Source organism: Phascolarctos cinereus, unplaced genomic scaffold (genome assembly GCF_003287225.1).
Source record: "Phascolarctos cinereus isolate Bilbo 61053 unplaced genomic scaffold, phaCin_HiC Scaffold_5;HRSCAF=322, whole genome shotgun sequence".
Classification (NCBI taxonomy): Eukaryota; Metazoa; Chordata; class Mammalia; order Diprotodontia; family Phascolarctidae; genus Phascolarctos; species Phascolarctos cinereus.
The window spans coordinates 171,284,884-171,302,501 of record NW_027555958.1 but is presented as its reverse complement, the minus strand read 5'-3'; the positions used below and the strand labels follow the sequence as shown (position 1 = coordinate 171,302,501).

Here is a 17,618-nt window from a genome sequence, read left to right as displayed (position 1 = left end):
ATTGCCTAAATAATAATTTTTTTTTAAAAGGTGAATTACACCCATTTTTTTCAATTGATGTAAAACACTGATAAGAAGAGCAATTAAAATAGAGTTCTGAATAGTTCTAGCTAATGTAGATTATATGAGTATACAGCATGATTCAACTAATAGGGCTTTGACAAGCATCACCCACAAGTTCCAGCAAACAAGGCCCAATCCAATTGCTCAGAAAAGGTTAGATCCAGATTTAATAAAACAGTTATTTTTATTTCAGTACTGAAAGCAAAACACAAGTCAAGTGTAAAGACAGTGTTCTTTAAAAAAAAAAAGTGGCTAGATTAAATCAAGGAGGCCATGTCCTTTGCAGCTTTATAATTCCGGAATCTTATTTCTAACTCTCACTTTCTCATCCTTTCCTCCCCTGAGCACTAATTTCTCAATAAAAGTTTCAAGGTGCAATTTGTACATTCTTGTCATTATGCTGCCTCATCTCTTTCTGGAAGAAAGCATTACAATCAGCATTACAATGTTGAGTCTCTCAGTCAATACTTGGTTCACATACATGTAATCCAAAATGATAACGGTGAGGGGGGATAATTGACCTAAAATGAGATAGCGTGTAAGCATACATTTCCTATTGTGCTCTGTGTCTTTCCCATCCCTTCTCCCTTTTCCCTGTATTGAGCTGTAAAAAATTTAAGGCAGATGAGGTATATTGCTGAAGAAAAAAGTCATTTCCGAAAAAAACAAACCCAACACTTTTATTCTGCCCTTCTACTCAAGAAAGATTACTCAGCTATAAATCTAGTGCTAGAAAAAAGCAGGAAAGACACAATTTGCATGTACCATATGCTATATCTCCTAGGTCTAGAATGGCTTTTTTGTTAATTTGATTTCTAATAGAAAAAATAAGCACCTTAAGCTATGAACAAGAAAAGAACCCCATTATTAGTGAGTTTAAAAGCTAAACTGTACTAATAGCACTCACTCAGTCTCTTTCACTCACTCTCTCAAAGGCCAATGCTACTGATTAGAATTGTAAAGTGCTGTACTTAGTATAAACACTGAAATACACTGCCGACACTGAAAAATAACCCTCGAGCACATGGTGTTATAGTTCCAAAAATATATTTACAGTCTATTACAAAGATTACAAATGGAAGTGTCTATGGAATGGGATTATGCTAATTCAAAGCATTTTTTTTACATTTTTTTTTCTTAAGGGACAAAAGAAAACAGTTTAGTGAAATTATATTGACTGTTTTTCTAGTTGATCAAACACAAAATAAATAAACTGTCAAATAACACTGTACAGTGATCTAAAAGAAAAAGTAAAAAGGGGGAACTAGAAGGTCATGGGGAGGGGAGGGAGCAATCCATTTGAATTTTTCTGTAGCCATCTTTGGTCCTAAATGTGGGAAAACACATTATGTAGCACTGAAAATACCTGTTCTTTTGTGATGCTCTGCAAGTAAAATAGAAAAATATAGTGCATTTTCAATGTATTCAGAGCTCACTACAGAGAAATATGTATACAAAACAAGACAGTATAAATAAAATTTACAAGTTTTACAAAGGAACATTTACAGTTTTTGTGTGGATGCCCACATTATCAAACAAGACCAATTTATGACAGATCCCTGGGATCTTTTCTCTATTAAAATCAATATAAACAGCCCAATTCTCTTTGGAAATACAACAGTTCTCTTCTGGGGTAGTTCATGATTTTCCTGACTTTTGAAAGCCTCACTTTCACTTTTTTTATACATTCTTGCAATATCTATAAAGACACATTTGATTATTGCTTATGATATTTTAACAACGTTGTCAAATCATATACTTCAATAAATAAAGCTTAAAAAAAAAGCCAGGCCCTTCCCACTCTTTCGCACAATGTGAAAGAGTTCTTTCTTTCAAAATAAAATCTTTCTGCCTCAATGTTCCCAAAGGAAAGACTTTCCACTGCAGCGATGGGGTTCTGAGCAGCAAATTTGTTCTAAAAAAGGAGAAAATTGTGAACTGCCCCTTTCATCATGCTCCCAAGTTCTAATATAAAATCTAATTCTGTAAGCTCACATTTGGACTGCATTCAACTGAATCAGATATAAAATATATGCCAACTATTTCTCTTAAATTTCCTAATGTTCAGATATTGAAAAATCTTGATGTGCTCAGATCAAATTTTAGGTAACACTGGATAACTTCCTGCTCTGAGACATGTCTCCATACACGGTTATTACAGGAAGTGCTTCATCCTTTTTTTTTCCTTTTTTTTCCCCTTTTTGTTTAAAGTTGTGGATCTACAATTTGAGCTTCCTTATTAAATTATGTCTAGTAAAATCATCCTACAAATAATTTTTTTAAAAGTGCCTTATACTATTTAGGGGTCATTATTGCTTTTAAATTTTCATTGAAAAGATAGTGTCTGATCTTTACAAAAAAGTATTCTAAAAATATCAGAGCTCTTGGCAACTTGCATTTTCTTGATGACCTGCCAATTAGCAAACCATGTCAGAACAGCACTGATTTAACAGAAGAAAACGGCACAGAAAAGATACCAATGTTCCGACGGAAATACATTTTCAATCATGCTTTCTATGTTTCTAACGACTTGAGATTCCTTCAAAGGTACCCAGTGTAGTAATGTGTCACAGAATTAACACTAAAAAGGTCCAAAGCTATAAACAACTTACTAAAACAAAGTCCTTATGAAGAATAAACACAAATGATTTAAAAAAAAAGATTCTGAAATCACATATTTAAGGAAAATATTTTGAATTTAACAATAAGATCATGATTTTATTTGACAAATATATTCTTTCTTAAATTTTTATGTACATTTTAAAAAGTCTATAAGATAAAAAGGAGGTTAGAGAGCTCAAGGTGTTTGGATGGTTTTTTTTTTTCAGGTAGTACTTTGTTTATTGTCACTGCTGTTTTCCTGGCCACCAGTGGTGGATCCGTATTCCCTTTTTGTGAATTCTGGTGGCACTTAGGAGTTCAAGTTTTTAGGTGCTTCTTGTAGATCTGTTTACTGCAGGAAGGAACCAGCAAATCAAGTGTCTTCTAGCAGCACTCCACGCCTATAATGAAGGCCAGTACTGTTCTCTCACAGTCTGTCACCTCCCTCATAAGGGAGAAATTTTGTCTATCACACTTGGATGCCAGTGCCATGTAAATGTAGCATTTGTGCTCTCATAGTCTGAATGCTGCTCATGATTTTCTTTTGATGACCAACCAATGTGATCCCTAAACTCATCACATCCCTGGGGAAGAGAAAGACATTTTCAATTAGTTACCTTACATTGTAGTTAAGTGGTGTTTTATTACTATCAACCCCTTTGTTAAGTAATCTTTTGATCTTAGCTGCCAGTCACTATATTCATATTATAACAATGAGCCAGCTTAGTGGCCTAAAGTTATGATCAATTTTGTAAAAACAACAACAACAAAAAAAACCTTACTGCTCAGACACTCAATTTACAATTATGTAGAATGATTTTGGTCTTACTGGTCTGACCTTTGATAACTGAATTTATAAGCAGACTGAAAAATTATTATGCTGAAGAGAAGCTTGTAAATGTTATTTCTATATTTGGTAGCCTTGAATCTATGTAGATCATAGCATCATAGATTTAGAGCTGAAAAAGACCCTAGGGATCATCTAGAACAATCCCTTCATTTTAAAGAACCCAGAGTGATTAAGTAATCATTCAAGCTAGCCCATGGGTTGTAAGTAGCAGACCCAGATTCTGAACTTATATCTGCCGGCTCCAAACACAGTACGGTTTCCACTGTGTCACATGGAAAGGAGTGGGAAGGCTCACAGCATCATGAAATGTAGAATATGAGGAGAACTTAGATTCTATTAGATATCTAATGAAACCTCATCATTTTATGCATTATTAAAATTTTATTTATTTCATTTTTAGGATACTAAGACCCAGATGCCTTAAGTATGAGGATATACAAGTGAGTGTGAATTTGAAACCAGGTTCTCTGGTACCAAACCAATTACTTATTCTATCACAATGCATCCCTTAACTAGTAGTAGAAGCAGAATTCAGAAGTAACTGAATACACACACACACACACACACACACACACACGTATATTATTTTATATAAGTTTTACCTAGTTCAATATTTATGAAGTGCTTATTGAAGACACCATTACTCAAAAATTTTCTTTAATTCAGTAAATTTTAATGACTGTATGCCATAAAATTCATGACAAGAGTACTGGTCAGGTGTATTGCTATATCTATCTATCTATCTATCTATCTATCTATCTATCTATCTATCTATCTATCTATCTCTATCTATCTAGGTGTATAGCAATAATGAATTCCTCACAGACATGTAGTTGAAACTTGTTTTGTTTTACCCCCTTTTCTTTGACCTTTCTGCTCAAAATAGATGTTAGAAGTTGGATGGCATGCATTATTCAGCACAGAGACCCCTAAAGTCTGAATACAACATGGCAGTGAAGTGCTCCCTAGCTGTTGCGCAGTGGGATTCTGATAATTCTTCTGGTTTGTGGGCATAGTACATATGCGAGAACCTCCAACCTCACTTCTGTGACCAGCAGAGGCAGAATCAAGAAATACTTATGCCGTCAAAAAGATAAAACAGTCTATATTTCCCGATCAGTGACATCAGGTATATGTCTTTTGGGTCTGTCTCATTTTGATTCTAATCCTATGGGCATCTTCCCTTGAGTACAGAATATATCCTTCATAGGACTGTTGGGCTACCAAAACAATGAATCATATCTGACATATTCATATACTTTTAAAAACTGTGTTTATATGCCATATTTCATTATAACCTTGCAGCATTATTTTGAGGTTAATGGGCTCAGAACTGATTTTCTCATTTTAGATACAATAAATTAAGGCCCAGAGGTTAAATGAATTTCTAAAGGCCGTGTGAAAAAGTAGCAAAAAAGCTGGTATTTTGACAATCCAGATGTCAGGTAATTAGGTGGTACAGTGGATGCAATGTGGGACCTGGAGTCAAGAAAACTTGAGTTCAAATTTCAGCTTCAGATACTAGCTGTGTAATCCTAGGCAAGTCACCTAATTTCTGCTTGCCTCTATTTCCTCATCTACAAAATAAGGGCATCTACTTCCCAGGGATGTTGTGATGATAAACTGAAAAAAACCAAACAAACTGTAAACTGCATTGCGAACCATAAAGAACTATATAAATAACAGTTTTACTACTACTCCTGCTGTTACTACTGCTGCTGCTGATTCAGTTCACAGTTACATAAAAAAAAAACATTTAAGGCAAAGTGTTGAACCAGAAATTTCAAGCAAATCAACCAAAAAATTAATTGGGTTAAGTAGGTAACAAGTTCATAGAGTTACACTTCCCTAGTTGAACTCAAGAAGTCACTGAAATGTATGCCTCAGTGTACCTTGGTCATGGTATGTTGAGACCTCATGCCCAATAGGATTGCTGTGGGGAAATTATCACTTTAGGCATAAACTTTCTTTGGAATATCCCTCTCAGCCTATGTAAACTTAAATGTATCTGGAGTGAAAAGAAATGATTCAGAAGGAATTTTTGCAGCATAGGATACTTGGCTGGGAAAGACTACCTTTGTAATCATGGCAGAACTAATACAGTTTCAAATGAACCCAGTAACCCACCCCTCCCTTCCCCCATATAATTCAAAGTCATACTTACTCAATAGTCATTCTGGCCACTGATTCAAGGGAGTTGTAGCCAGCTGCTGTGAAGTTATCCTTATATCTTTCCATCTTGATAGCCTGTAGCCATTCTCCCACAGAACAGAAGGTAGTGAAGTCAGGAGTATTCTGATCTAGAAGGGGACTAATTGGCCTAGTTGAAAGCAAAAGAGCAAGATAAACCTTGATTGACTAAATCAGGTGACAAAGAAGCCTACCAACACAAATGTATGGCAGAAATAGAATGAGGTCAGATATGTTTCCTTTGCTTTGCATATTTAAAAATCCAGAAAATTCTTTGCTAATATTTTTTCAGTGTAAAAGTTGTAGTCCCCTACATTTTCTTGTCTTTATTCAGATTTCAAGATTATTAGGCTATATCTTCTGAGTGTGTGTGTGTGTGTGTGTGTGTGTGTGTGTGTATGTGTTTAAGTACAGACTACACTATTTATATTCAGTAAATATTTGCTCAGCCTCTTCTCTGGAAGTAACTGGTAGTAAATTAAGCACATTTGGCGGTACACTAACTTGTTCAGGCCACAAGGGGACTATTTAGTAAATTACTCTTCCACTGTAGTAATGGCACCCTTGTGGGCTACATGAGTTAATACACCTTTAGAAGGGCCTAACTTGCTACTGACAACAGCCATGGAATACCAGGCTTACAAGGCAGCAGGGGGCTAAATAACAACTCCTATGTTACAATGCAGGAAAACAACTCATGAGAATGAATTGAGTGTCATGATTCTTCTTACTAAATAGATATTCCTCTTTCTCCCTTTATTGTATTGCTATTTATAAGTGTGTTCTTTGTACAATTACCTCAAGAGATGAATTAAAAACCAAAATAGTGTAGCTCAAATAGGGAAAGGAAGCAATTAGGGCAATGGAAATAAAATCATAAGTCAAAAAACTCAACTATTGAAACTCAGGATATTATCTTATCACAAAAAGCTAGTAGAAAACAATGTCTTTTAAGATACATCTAAGAAAGGACAATATGAGACATACATGGCAACTTCTCATGGGTGGAGGGGTGGGGAATGGAGACCAAGAATAATAGTTAGATTTAAATTATTTAAACAGGACAAGGTATCAAAAGAATATTTGGGAAATATTAATATAGTAAAACTAGCATTCATTTTACAAGCATAATTCATTGTTATAAGAAAACCTGAATTAGCCCAGTGCAAAAATTTTCCAACTTTTCAAATTCATGTCCCTGATAGAAACAGGCACTTACCTGCTACAGGTTCCCAGGGGTGTTTTCAAGCTATTTGGGTTTCTGATCATTTTGTCCAAAATTCCAACTATCTGTTCAAACTTTGGCCTTTCAGCACGATCCTTCTGCCAACAATCCAGCATTAGCTGATGGAGACCAGCTGGGCAGTCCATGGGTGCTGGCAAACGATAACCTTCTTCAATTGCTTTTATAACCTAATAGTGAAAATGGCATTAAAAACCCTGATTGACAACATTAAATGAGCTATCAGCATACAGTCAGATCATTAACAATGGTCAACATGGAATGGAACAATGTACAAAAGCAATACCAAGAGAATCTTTGGTAAAAAATGTTCCCCAAAATCAAGACAATATGGACACTAATATGTTAAGAGTGAAATAAAAACTTCTTTCAGGGTGAATTCAACAAATGGCAAAGAGCAGAAGTTTGCAGACATAAAATCTTTGCCATTCTCCTTTTTAAAAAGTTATTTCTTTTTGCACAACCATTTTTTCTTATGTTCTTTTTAATTTATCTAAATGCTTGTACTCATCAATGGAAGAAAAAATAAAATTTAAACTTTACAGACCCACATACTTATTTAATTTTGGGCTCTATCAAAATTAATCAAATAGAATATATTTTGTTTTAATAAAGATTTTTCAAACAACTACACTGTATTTCAGAACATTTGGTATATTTTATCCTCAACATCCAAGAATACTAGGGCTTCTCAAGCTTTTTTTGCGATTTGGACCCCTCTTGTACTTTAGCAAAACTATGGATGCCTTATCAGAACAATGTTTTAAAATGTATAAAATAATATACATGGGATTACAGAGAAACCAAATATATTGAAAAAAAAATAAATTGTTCAAGGACTTATTGTAACAAATATGATTATTATACCATATAACATATCAAATGTAATTATATTTCCTAGTCAGGTCAGCAGTAAGGGAGCTGTATTTAAGTTCATAAGGGATACGGGATACAGTAGATGGCAGTATTATTAATGGTGCCCCAGAGATTTTCAAAATAGAGAACATAATGGAAATGACTGACTTGAGTGCAAACAGGAAGCAAACTTATTTACCCATATATTTCCAAACTGTGCAAAGTGTAATAAAAAATTGTTACCTAGAATGATCGGTTTCATCAATTTTCCAAACATTTACAAAGATACTTTTTCAAGTGGGTGTTTTTAAATTGCCATGAAAAAAAGCAAGTGCTAGTAAGTCCTTTTTCACACTGGGAAAAATTCTCATTTTAGGAATCCAGAAACATCACAGTTAAAGTTCTTGTATTCTACTAAGCAATAGGCATAGATGACTTTATAGTAGATGCTGTGAGGCTTGGAATTCTGCATTCTTCCCTTTCCTTTCCCTTCAGCTAATCATTTTACCTTTATGCTAGATACCATTAAGACATCAGGATTCTGAGTTCAAGAAGGGGAGAAAATAATAGGACAAGATGACCAGTGTCAATGGGCAAGAGATGAAGATACATGGATTACAACTTCAGATCAATTCTTTCACACTTGACCATTTGGATTTATATGGAAACAAAAATGGGTTTCTAAAAAAAAAAATGAATCTGAATGGCAAAATATGAAAACATAGCTGGAAGACACAAAGGCCTTATTTTAAGGGCAAAAACATTAAATCACCCTTTACGAGGGTTTTAAAGAACAGCGACACTGATTGACATAACATCAAAATTCCTATAAGAACTGTGACCACTTGGACATCAGTAAGACACTGCTTCCAAATATTTGGGAAAACAAAGACCTGAAGTGAACAGAAATGTTGATTATGAGAAATGCTGATGAGCCTAGTACTAAAATGATCCTAATTTTTTTAAAATATGGAAAATATTCTCTGACTTTCAAGAATAAAAACATTATAACGTAAAAAGCTATTTAAGAAATTGAAGACAGCAGTTGAAATCAACAATTTTATAGATAGAAGCTTCTGTGAAAGGGGAAATAGAGAAAGAGCTTAGTTAAAAAGCACAATCTTCACTTTGACTAAAACCAGTGTCTTCATAGGTTTATGACTTTAGACCCATAAAGGACTTTTGAGGGTATCTAGTTCCTCCCCTCATCTCTTACTTTTGGAACAAATATACAGAAACTGAAGGCAAGAGAGGGTAAGTGATAGGTCTAAGGTCACACAGATAGTAAATGACAATACCATAATAAATGGCAATACCAGAGTATGAGACGCACCAAATTCTTGTGTCTATACATCCTTTCTTTCCATAGCATTATGTTACCTAAAACTTGAATGATACACAGAGAAAAGGAAGCCTTTACACTGAATCATATAAAGGGTGGAGTCTGCAACAATTATTTCATTAGTTGGGGATACTCTTGGTATGGAGAATCTCTTCCAATGCACATTAATAGTTCATCTGTAATTTATAGTTACAGTCACATAGCTAATATGTGGCAAATACTAGATTAATTTGAACCTAAGTCTTCCTAAATCCAAAGGTGGTCTTCTACTGTATCATGATGACAAAGATCCAGATAAATTTAGTTTGAGTGTTGGAAATTTAAAAAAAAATACTGTATAACTGTGCCTGAAATGATTCTTAAAATGAAATATAAACAACAATGCAGAAATACACTACATGGTGCCTATTTTGGTGGCTTAAATGAGTTAATGACCTATCCCGAATTTCCTTACTTATTAGAGATTCAGGTTATAGGATATTTTCCTAGAGGAGAAAAATGAGGAACATAGGACACTAGACTGGGATGCAGAATCTGACTTTTAGTTGGGTATATAATTTTAAATATGTGGAGCTCAGTTCCTCATTTGTAAAAGGAGAAGGGATAACAGTCTAAGATACTATTGTTTCCTATGGGGTAAAGACACTGATTTTATCCTGCCCCAAAATGAAATGTCAAAAAACTGAAGATGTGGATCTTATCTATATGTAACTATACATACCCAAATCTGGAAATTAGTTCAGGAGTCACAGAATCACAAGCTCTCAGAGTTGAAACTGCCTTTGGAGATCATCTAACCCAACCTATTTCTGAATAAAAATTTCCTCTACAATATTATGACATCCTCTAAAATGAATCATCTGGCCTCTGATGACCTCCAGCGATGGGAAAAACATCTGAAATACAACTCATTGAACTTAGGGGTGCCTATAATTATTAGAAAGTTTTTCATTACAATATCTACATTTGTGTCTTTTGCAATCTCTTTCAAAAAATTCTATTTTTTTTTCCTTTGGGGTCAAATAGAATGAAGTTAATACTCTTTCCACATGAAATCCCTTAAAATACTAGAAGACTTTTCACTTCTCTAATTTCCTTTTCCAGTATCCCACAAATCACAACTTCTGATTGCAACTGGAAGTAAATGTTAAGAAAGCCTGCCCTATTGGAGACCACTGAAAGTTTATTAGTATTAGAAAGGCACCAGGATGAGAGGCCATAGGAACGACTGAATTACAAAACATAGTACTAGTTCAATGTAGGTTTCCAATGCAGCAGCTTAAAATAGGAATAGGAAAAGAGAACATAAGAGTTAAACATCCCAGGAACTAAAAAGATGATTAATTTATGGATGGGGTATGCCCACAGAGAGGTACCTACAATTGTCAAGGGAATTCTGAAAAAAATCCTCCCTTTTGTCTCTTTTCGGTGGTAGAGGGGGAACAGCAGAAGGAAGGGATCAGAGTTAGAGCTGAATTACTCAAATGATTGTATGTGTATTTATTTGTCTGCACTGATTTGGACTTAAGGGTGCTAAAAAGTCAGCCAAGAAATTAAGGAAGCATTAGTTAGAGGTTTCCAAATTAGCTTTATTCTAGATAGTTCTCAGAGGACCCAGAAGTGACTAAGGTAATGACCTTTTTTTAAAAGGCCTTTGGGACACACAAGGACCAGTTCTTTTGACGTATGCTGTGAAAAAAATTTAGAAAATATTTTTTAAAATTACCTTGCTTGGAATAATCTTAGCACAATGACCATAAAAGTTATTGGGAGGTGAAGAAGAAAAAAAAAAGATTCAAAGTTTAAAATTTATTTCCATGTTTACATGAAAGATGAAAAATTCTAACTTAGTGGTTAGTGCTAAATAAAAACAGAAAGAAACCCAAGGACTACTTATTAATGAGAATATGAATTTAGTCATGAACTGATTATTTTTTCAAAGGCTGAAACTGACTACTAATGCAATATTTTAAGAACTGGCTAAGACCCTGCCCTTGTTACCTTTACTCCCATTTATCTTGTTCATGAAAGCTAGTCATCACAGAAACTATTTGCTGACCTAGTTTAAGTTTTCAATAACATTTCACTGGGAATTGGGGGAAAAGCAACTTTATTAAGTTTCCTTAACTGGAAAAAAAAGAACTTTTAAAAATCAGCAACACTGGAAGAGAAGGGGGTGGCATAATCAAGAAAAGAAATCATGAAAGAATATTGCTTTGAGTAACTACCTGGTAACTAACTACTAGGGATTAAAAAAGTATCCAAAGCCTATCCTTTTTTCAAAGTGAAAGGGTTCTATCAGAGGATCCTCAATCTGATGCTGGATAGGACCTTGATCATCTATCTAGTCAAAATTCCTCAAATGAAGAAAAGCAGGTCCAGAGAGCTAAGTGACTGATGCAAAATCACATGGCTAGTAACTGACAGTGTCAGGCTACAGACAGTTCTTCCAACAATAAATCTGATGTTCTTCCCCTCTAAACCACACTTTGGGGATAGTGGTTTTAAATGAGTCAGACTTTTATTTTATTTTTTGTCAGTCATTATCGAGGATATGGTCAGCATATCCTTAAATGACACATGATCTGTGCACAAGTGAGACTTTGGGTTTTTTGTTGTATTTTTTTTTTAAGGCAAGATCTTCTTGGACTTCTTCTCCAAGTTCTTTAAATGACTGTACGAAAGGAAGTTCTACCTTGAGATATTATTGACGTTGCTTCAACAGTCACTCAGTAAGCATTTATGAAGCACCTATTATATTCCAGACACTATACTGAACACAGGGAATACAAAGACAACCCACAGTCCCTGCTCCTGGAACCTATGGGGGTAAAAACTCAAATAAGGTTAAGCACTTAGTAAGAAAGAAAAACGGAGGCACTCCTCTAGTTTTGAGTACCTAAACAGGAGCATGGCTGCAGGGCAGCAGCTGTGACTAATTTCCCTAGGGCCTTCCTTTCTTTCATGCTGGAGCTGCCTTTTAAGGGAAAAGAAAAGGCTTCTAATGCTAGCATGTGCAAATTAACCCTCCTCATACAGTCTACAGGATCCTATAGTGTGTGGAGAACAGACTCAGGAACTTCTCAGTTTGAGTCAGCACGGTTATGGGATCCAAGTTTAAAATGGGGACAAAAATAGCCCCTGCCTCCTAGGGTTGTTGATAAGGTTGAGGATAAAATGAAGTGATATTTGTAAAATGTTTTGCAAATTTTAAAGCAATATATAAATGCTAGCTGTTATCACTTCCCAATGGTGTATTTCTCATCCTGTGCTTCCTTGATAGGTTATTGTGCTACTGAGTTGCTCTAAACCCATAATCAACCAACACAAAGCTGCCTGACTTTGTGAGACTATGTCTATACCATTAGTTCGCTGTATCTCATTGACCCGGTTGAAAGCATATCGCTCATTCCGCTTTATGTTCTGAGTAAAACAAACTGCTATACATATAAAATGCTGCTTCTGAAACTTGTTATTTAACAATTGCTTATGTATTGTACCACATACCTACTGTGTGCAAGGCTTTTGTTTTCTACCTGGTTAACACTTTACTATTTTCTCCTTGGCAATTAATTTGAATCTGCTTCCTTGTGGCCCAGTTTCCTGTATTTATGCTATGGGCTCATCCTTTCTTATGTCCTCTGGTTAACTAAACTTGAATTAATCTTATCATTATCCCTTCCACAAGCCTTCTGTTCCTTCCTTTAAGAAATTCATTACCCTTTCCCCTGATTTGAGAAGCTTGCTCTACCTGAAGCAACCATATAGAGTATACTTCACAGACACTGACGGGCTATATCCTGGACTTTTGGCCTTTACTGAAGATAGTACCTTCTCCTTAGGGCAGCTGAGTGGCACAGTGGATAGAATGCCAGGTCTGGAGTCAGGAAGACCTGAGTTCAAATCTGGTCTCCCACACTTACTAGCTGTGTGATCCTGGGCAAGTCACTTAACCCTGTTGGCCTCAATTCCCTGATCTGTAAAATGACCTGGAGAAGGTCTTTGCCAAGAAAACCTCAAATAAGTTCACGAAGAGTTGGACATGACCGAAACAACTGAACAACAACAACAAAGCCTTCTCCTTCCCTTGCTAAAGTTAGAAATATACCCTGGGAGATACCTGGCTACACTGTACCATGGCTCCTACAAGTGGTCTTGCCTTGGAAAAAGACAAGACAAAACAGATCAACTGAGTTAAAAAACCAAGAACATTCAGGAGGTTGTTTGGCATATCAGAAGTTGCATCAATGATAATAAATTTTCAACCATATTTCCCCTTCTTAAGTCATTTCAGCATCAAAGGTCTGCAGATTATGACAGTAAGGAGTTATAAGAACCTGACACCAACTCAAAAGTATCCATATTCTGACCCCCCCCCCCCATTCTACCTTCTCTCTTTTACTTCTGAATTCTTTCCCTTAATCTGGACAGCAGGCAAGCTGCTCTTGGCCAAAGACATTGTTTGTATTTTACAGAATTGTATGAATCTGGTTCTTCCAACACTGCTTCATTTCTCCTTCTTTAGTGTGATTAATCCCATGCCTTTCCTTTTTTTTTTTAATATTTTTCACCACTCAAAGCTCAGCTAATTTTTTCTCAAATCTTGTCCCCATAATCCTCTTTGACATCCTGTCTCTTCCAACTCATTCTTGCCTTGTTCTATCTGAATGATCTCTCCCTGTTGCTGCTTGCTCCCTCTTCCTCTCTTCATTTGTGAGCAAAAATATAACTTGCAATTAAGCATGACCGAGAGCAGAAGAGTAGTATAGGTGGCACACAGTTTCATAAAAAGGGAAGTTTTGAAGAGAAAGGCTTGACAAAATAAAATACTCATGCCATTAGCCTCAAAAGTCTTGAAGCAACACCCAGAAGTCCTCTTCAGAATATCAAAAATTCCTATTTTCAAGGCTTCATCTAGTTAGAGCAGTTTTTTAAGCATCAGCTTTTGTTAATATTTTTAAAATTAATAAAATATATACGTAAAGTTCTTGTTAAAAGTTTCCTGCTTTACTTCTAATATTGTTTTCTATTAATTTTATCTTGAAAGAAGAATTCATAAACTTTATAGGCCAGTCTGTAAGCCAAAGCATGATTTATAATATTGATTTCTGGGAAAGTACATTCCGAGTTCTTTACTTACATATGAACATTTTGAATACAACTGATACTATAATGTGTGTGGGTGTATGTGTATGTGTCTATCTACATATAGAGCTACATACATCATACCTGACATCTCCTGCTAGAATGGGCATGAAACTATATACAGCACTAAGCACAGTGGTCAGCTGGTTGACTTAACTAATCAATGTTAGATATTTCACATTCCAGAGTAGATTTTTTTTTTTGCTTAATTATCCAATTTGCCTGTTTACACAGTTAACATTAGCCAGATAACTGCTAAATCTCTACTTCTCTACTTGGGAATAGCAAGGTAATGAGATTGATGTTACCATGCTACAAGGTTAAAATGAATATGATTACACATATTGTATGAAATATGAAGTACCAAAATGAACTAATAATAATATTATGACCTAGCCTCAATCCAAAAATATATAGCGTGATTGTGATATAACATGCATATGCATGTGTGTATATACACACATGATATAAACATAAATGAAGGACATTTAATTTCATCAGCATAGAAGAGTCCCAGTTAAGAAATTTCCTCTAGCAATGGAAATCATAACTTATCTATAACATGGTAGATAAGTTTCATGAGATACCTTGAAACTTAATAACTAGTTAATTCACTAAGCCAGTGAATATCAAAGGCAAGATTTTAATCTAGTTCATTCTAACTCCATATCAAACATTACAATATTCTATCCATTATGATGTGTCTCTGTGTTTGTCCCACTCTCCCCTGAAGACATCTGTTCTTGGAAAAAGCAAAATTTCACTTACGGACACAAGAATAAGTGATTTTATCAATCAAAACACATAATGGCTATGAAGCATGCTAATTAAACAAATTTATTTAATTTTAAACTTTAAGGATAAATTTTTATCAAGAAAAATATTCAAAATATACTTTTTTGAACTATACCTGATAGAATTACAATATTAAATTTGAAGATAGTAATTTTCTAAATTTAGCCATTTTTATTATTCCTTTTTGAAAGGTAAGTAAACACTGAATTTTAGTCATCTTAGATTCCTGTCAGACCCCTTTATGTTTGGATCTACTACAGAAGGAAGGTGTCAAAAGAAATGAAACTCTATGGAGTGTCTAGGGAATGTAAATATTTCTCTTTTCTCTGCCCCAAGGATTTGTTTGCCCACATTTTGACAGTCCGTGAAATCTTTGACACTGAGACCTGTCAAATATTAACAACTTTGCACTCTGCCAAACTGACTCATCATTTAGACTTTTATCTTAAAAAAAAAGAACTTCCATGTCAATCACTCAATCCAATTTACCAAAAAAACTGAAGTAACTTAAAATGCCCCTTTTTCAGTTTGTTTTGTTTCTGAGGTTTGATAACAATCTATATGGCTTTTTGAAAATGCCAACAAGATTATGCTAACAAAATAAAAATATTAAGTTTTGGAAAGGGTGTTATTTTTGTTGACTAAATATGATTATTGAATCAGGAAACTATTTAAATTTCACTCTAGTACGTGCTCTTCTTGTCTTATGCCTAATACTACAGCATTAGTCCTGTACAATTGCCAGCATGCAATCTCTCACAGTCACAGATGCTAAAGAATTATTTTATTATTATTAGTTCATTGTTTTGCTTAGGAACTTCCAGGGACTCTCTATGGCCTCTCCCATCAACCTTGAACTCTTCTGTCTGACTTTTAAAAGGCCATTTACCAATCTTTCTTCTCATCTCTATCTCCTGCCTTCCCTATCTTCCTTCAAGTTCCAGCTAAAGTTCTAGCCTCTACAGGAAGCCTTTTGTAATCCCTCTTAATTCTAGTGCTTTCCTTTTATTATTTCCAATTAATCTGGTATATATCACATTTATATATAGTTGTTTTCATGTTGTCTCTTTCATTAGATTGTGCAGCAGGGATTGTCAGTTGCTTTTCTTTGTATCAGTAGTGCTTAGCACAGTACCTGGAATATCATATACACTTAATAAACGTTTCTTTTACTGACTGGAATCTCATCTACTTGGTTTCTTTTTCATTTTTTCACCCTTCCCTCTAATAAATATTCTTTACTAAAATCAGAAGCCATGAAATTCTGGTTTGGTGACCCTCTCACAAAGGATCTGCCTGTTTTCAACAATGGAACCTTTAAGTATACTCCCTTGGAATAATATCCCCCATCTAATTCATTATTTAATTTCCCTTTTTTAAAATTTTTTAAAAGAAAGAAAAAATCTGCCACAAAATGCAAATAAATGAAGACTTCCCTGATTGACTTAACTTCATTCAACACTTTCCCCTAACAAACTATATACAGTACAGTTGTAATATATTCCTCTATGAGGTAGCCAGGGGGTAGCATATAGAGAGCTGGCCTCAGAGTCAGGTAGACCTAGGTTAAAATTCTGCCCATGACACATACTGACAAATGACCCTGGGCAAGTCACTTAATCTTTATGTGCCCCCAGGCAATGCTCTAAGAGCTTAGACTGCAGAAGCAGTAGAGGAAGTTTCTTCATTGGGATTCCCCTATACCAAACTGTAGGAACAATTTCTATTCATCCATACTAATATGCTGCCTTGTAAGTCTTCAGTCTAATGGTTTCTTCTTTCAAGAGACTTTAAAATATTTTCTACTTATTTTGCTTTTAGCAGCTTATATATAAGCCAGCATATGGTGAAAATTAAATAAATACACTGGTTTTCAGCTGAATACAAGTTACAAGTTCATCTAATAAAATTGAAAATAAGATTCCAAAAGTTCCTAGGGTAACTATGATTTAATTCCACAATGTCAATGTTGTGATGTTGATCAGTGTTGATTATAAAATATTGGCTTCATTGATAAAAAATAAAAATCTAATTAATCAGTAATTAAGAAAGGAATAAGTAATTGTTTCATTAGCTATGTTTCAAATTTTACAAAATTTTCTGATAAAGATGTGGATATGAAGTTCCTTTTATTTTAAAAAGGATATGGAGTGTAGCATCTATCTGGATAGATCTATCTAGGCATCTAGATAGATGGATATCTTCTTCCTACACAAATGTGGGACGTTTTTTGATAACTGGAAATAATAAACTGTAAACTTTATCAGCTATTAAAAATTGCCTACCATGTTTGTATTCTTCATTCTAAAGGAGATCATATTTCACAAGACTTGTCCTTCACATTCTAAACTGAGTAGATTTGAGATAATTATCCTGATTCTCCTATTTCAGCTATGCAGGTAGAACAATCTCTGCCAATAAAGTTGAAATCCTTCCCTTAATACATTCCTGTAAGATAGGCTTTTAGGGTGCATGATTGAGCTGCATTTTCTCAATCTCTATAAACCAGAAGATTGATTATTTTGCAGTTTTAT

General features: G+C 34.7%; 1 protein-coding gene across 4 annotated transcripts in view; it reads right to left on the bottom strand.

The window, feature by feature from the left end:
* Positions 1–222: 222 nt before the first annotated feature.
* EPHA7 (EPH receptor A7) overlaps positions 223–17,618 on the bottom strand; it is a 219,681-nt gene continuing 202,285 nt past the window's right edge. For all 4 annotated transcript variants that reach the window (XM_020963076.1, XM_020963077.1, XM_020963078.1 and 1 more), the window contains exons 15-17: positions 6,924–7,117; positions 5,679–5,834; positions 223–3,248 (exon numbers count right to left, since the gene is read on the bottom strand). In XM_020963076.1, coding sequence (XP_020818735.1) covers positions 3,134–3,248; positions 5,679–5,834; positions 6,924–7,117 — 465 coding nt within the window. In that variant the 3' untranslated portion in view covers positions 223–3,133. The remainder of the gene's footprint in view (positions 3,249–5,678; positions 5,835–6,923; positions 7,118–17,618) is intronic.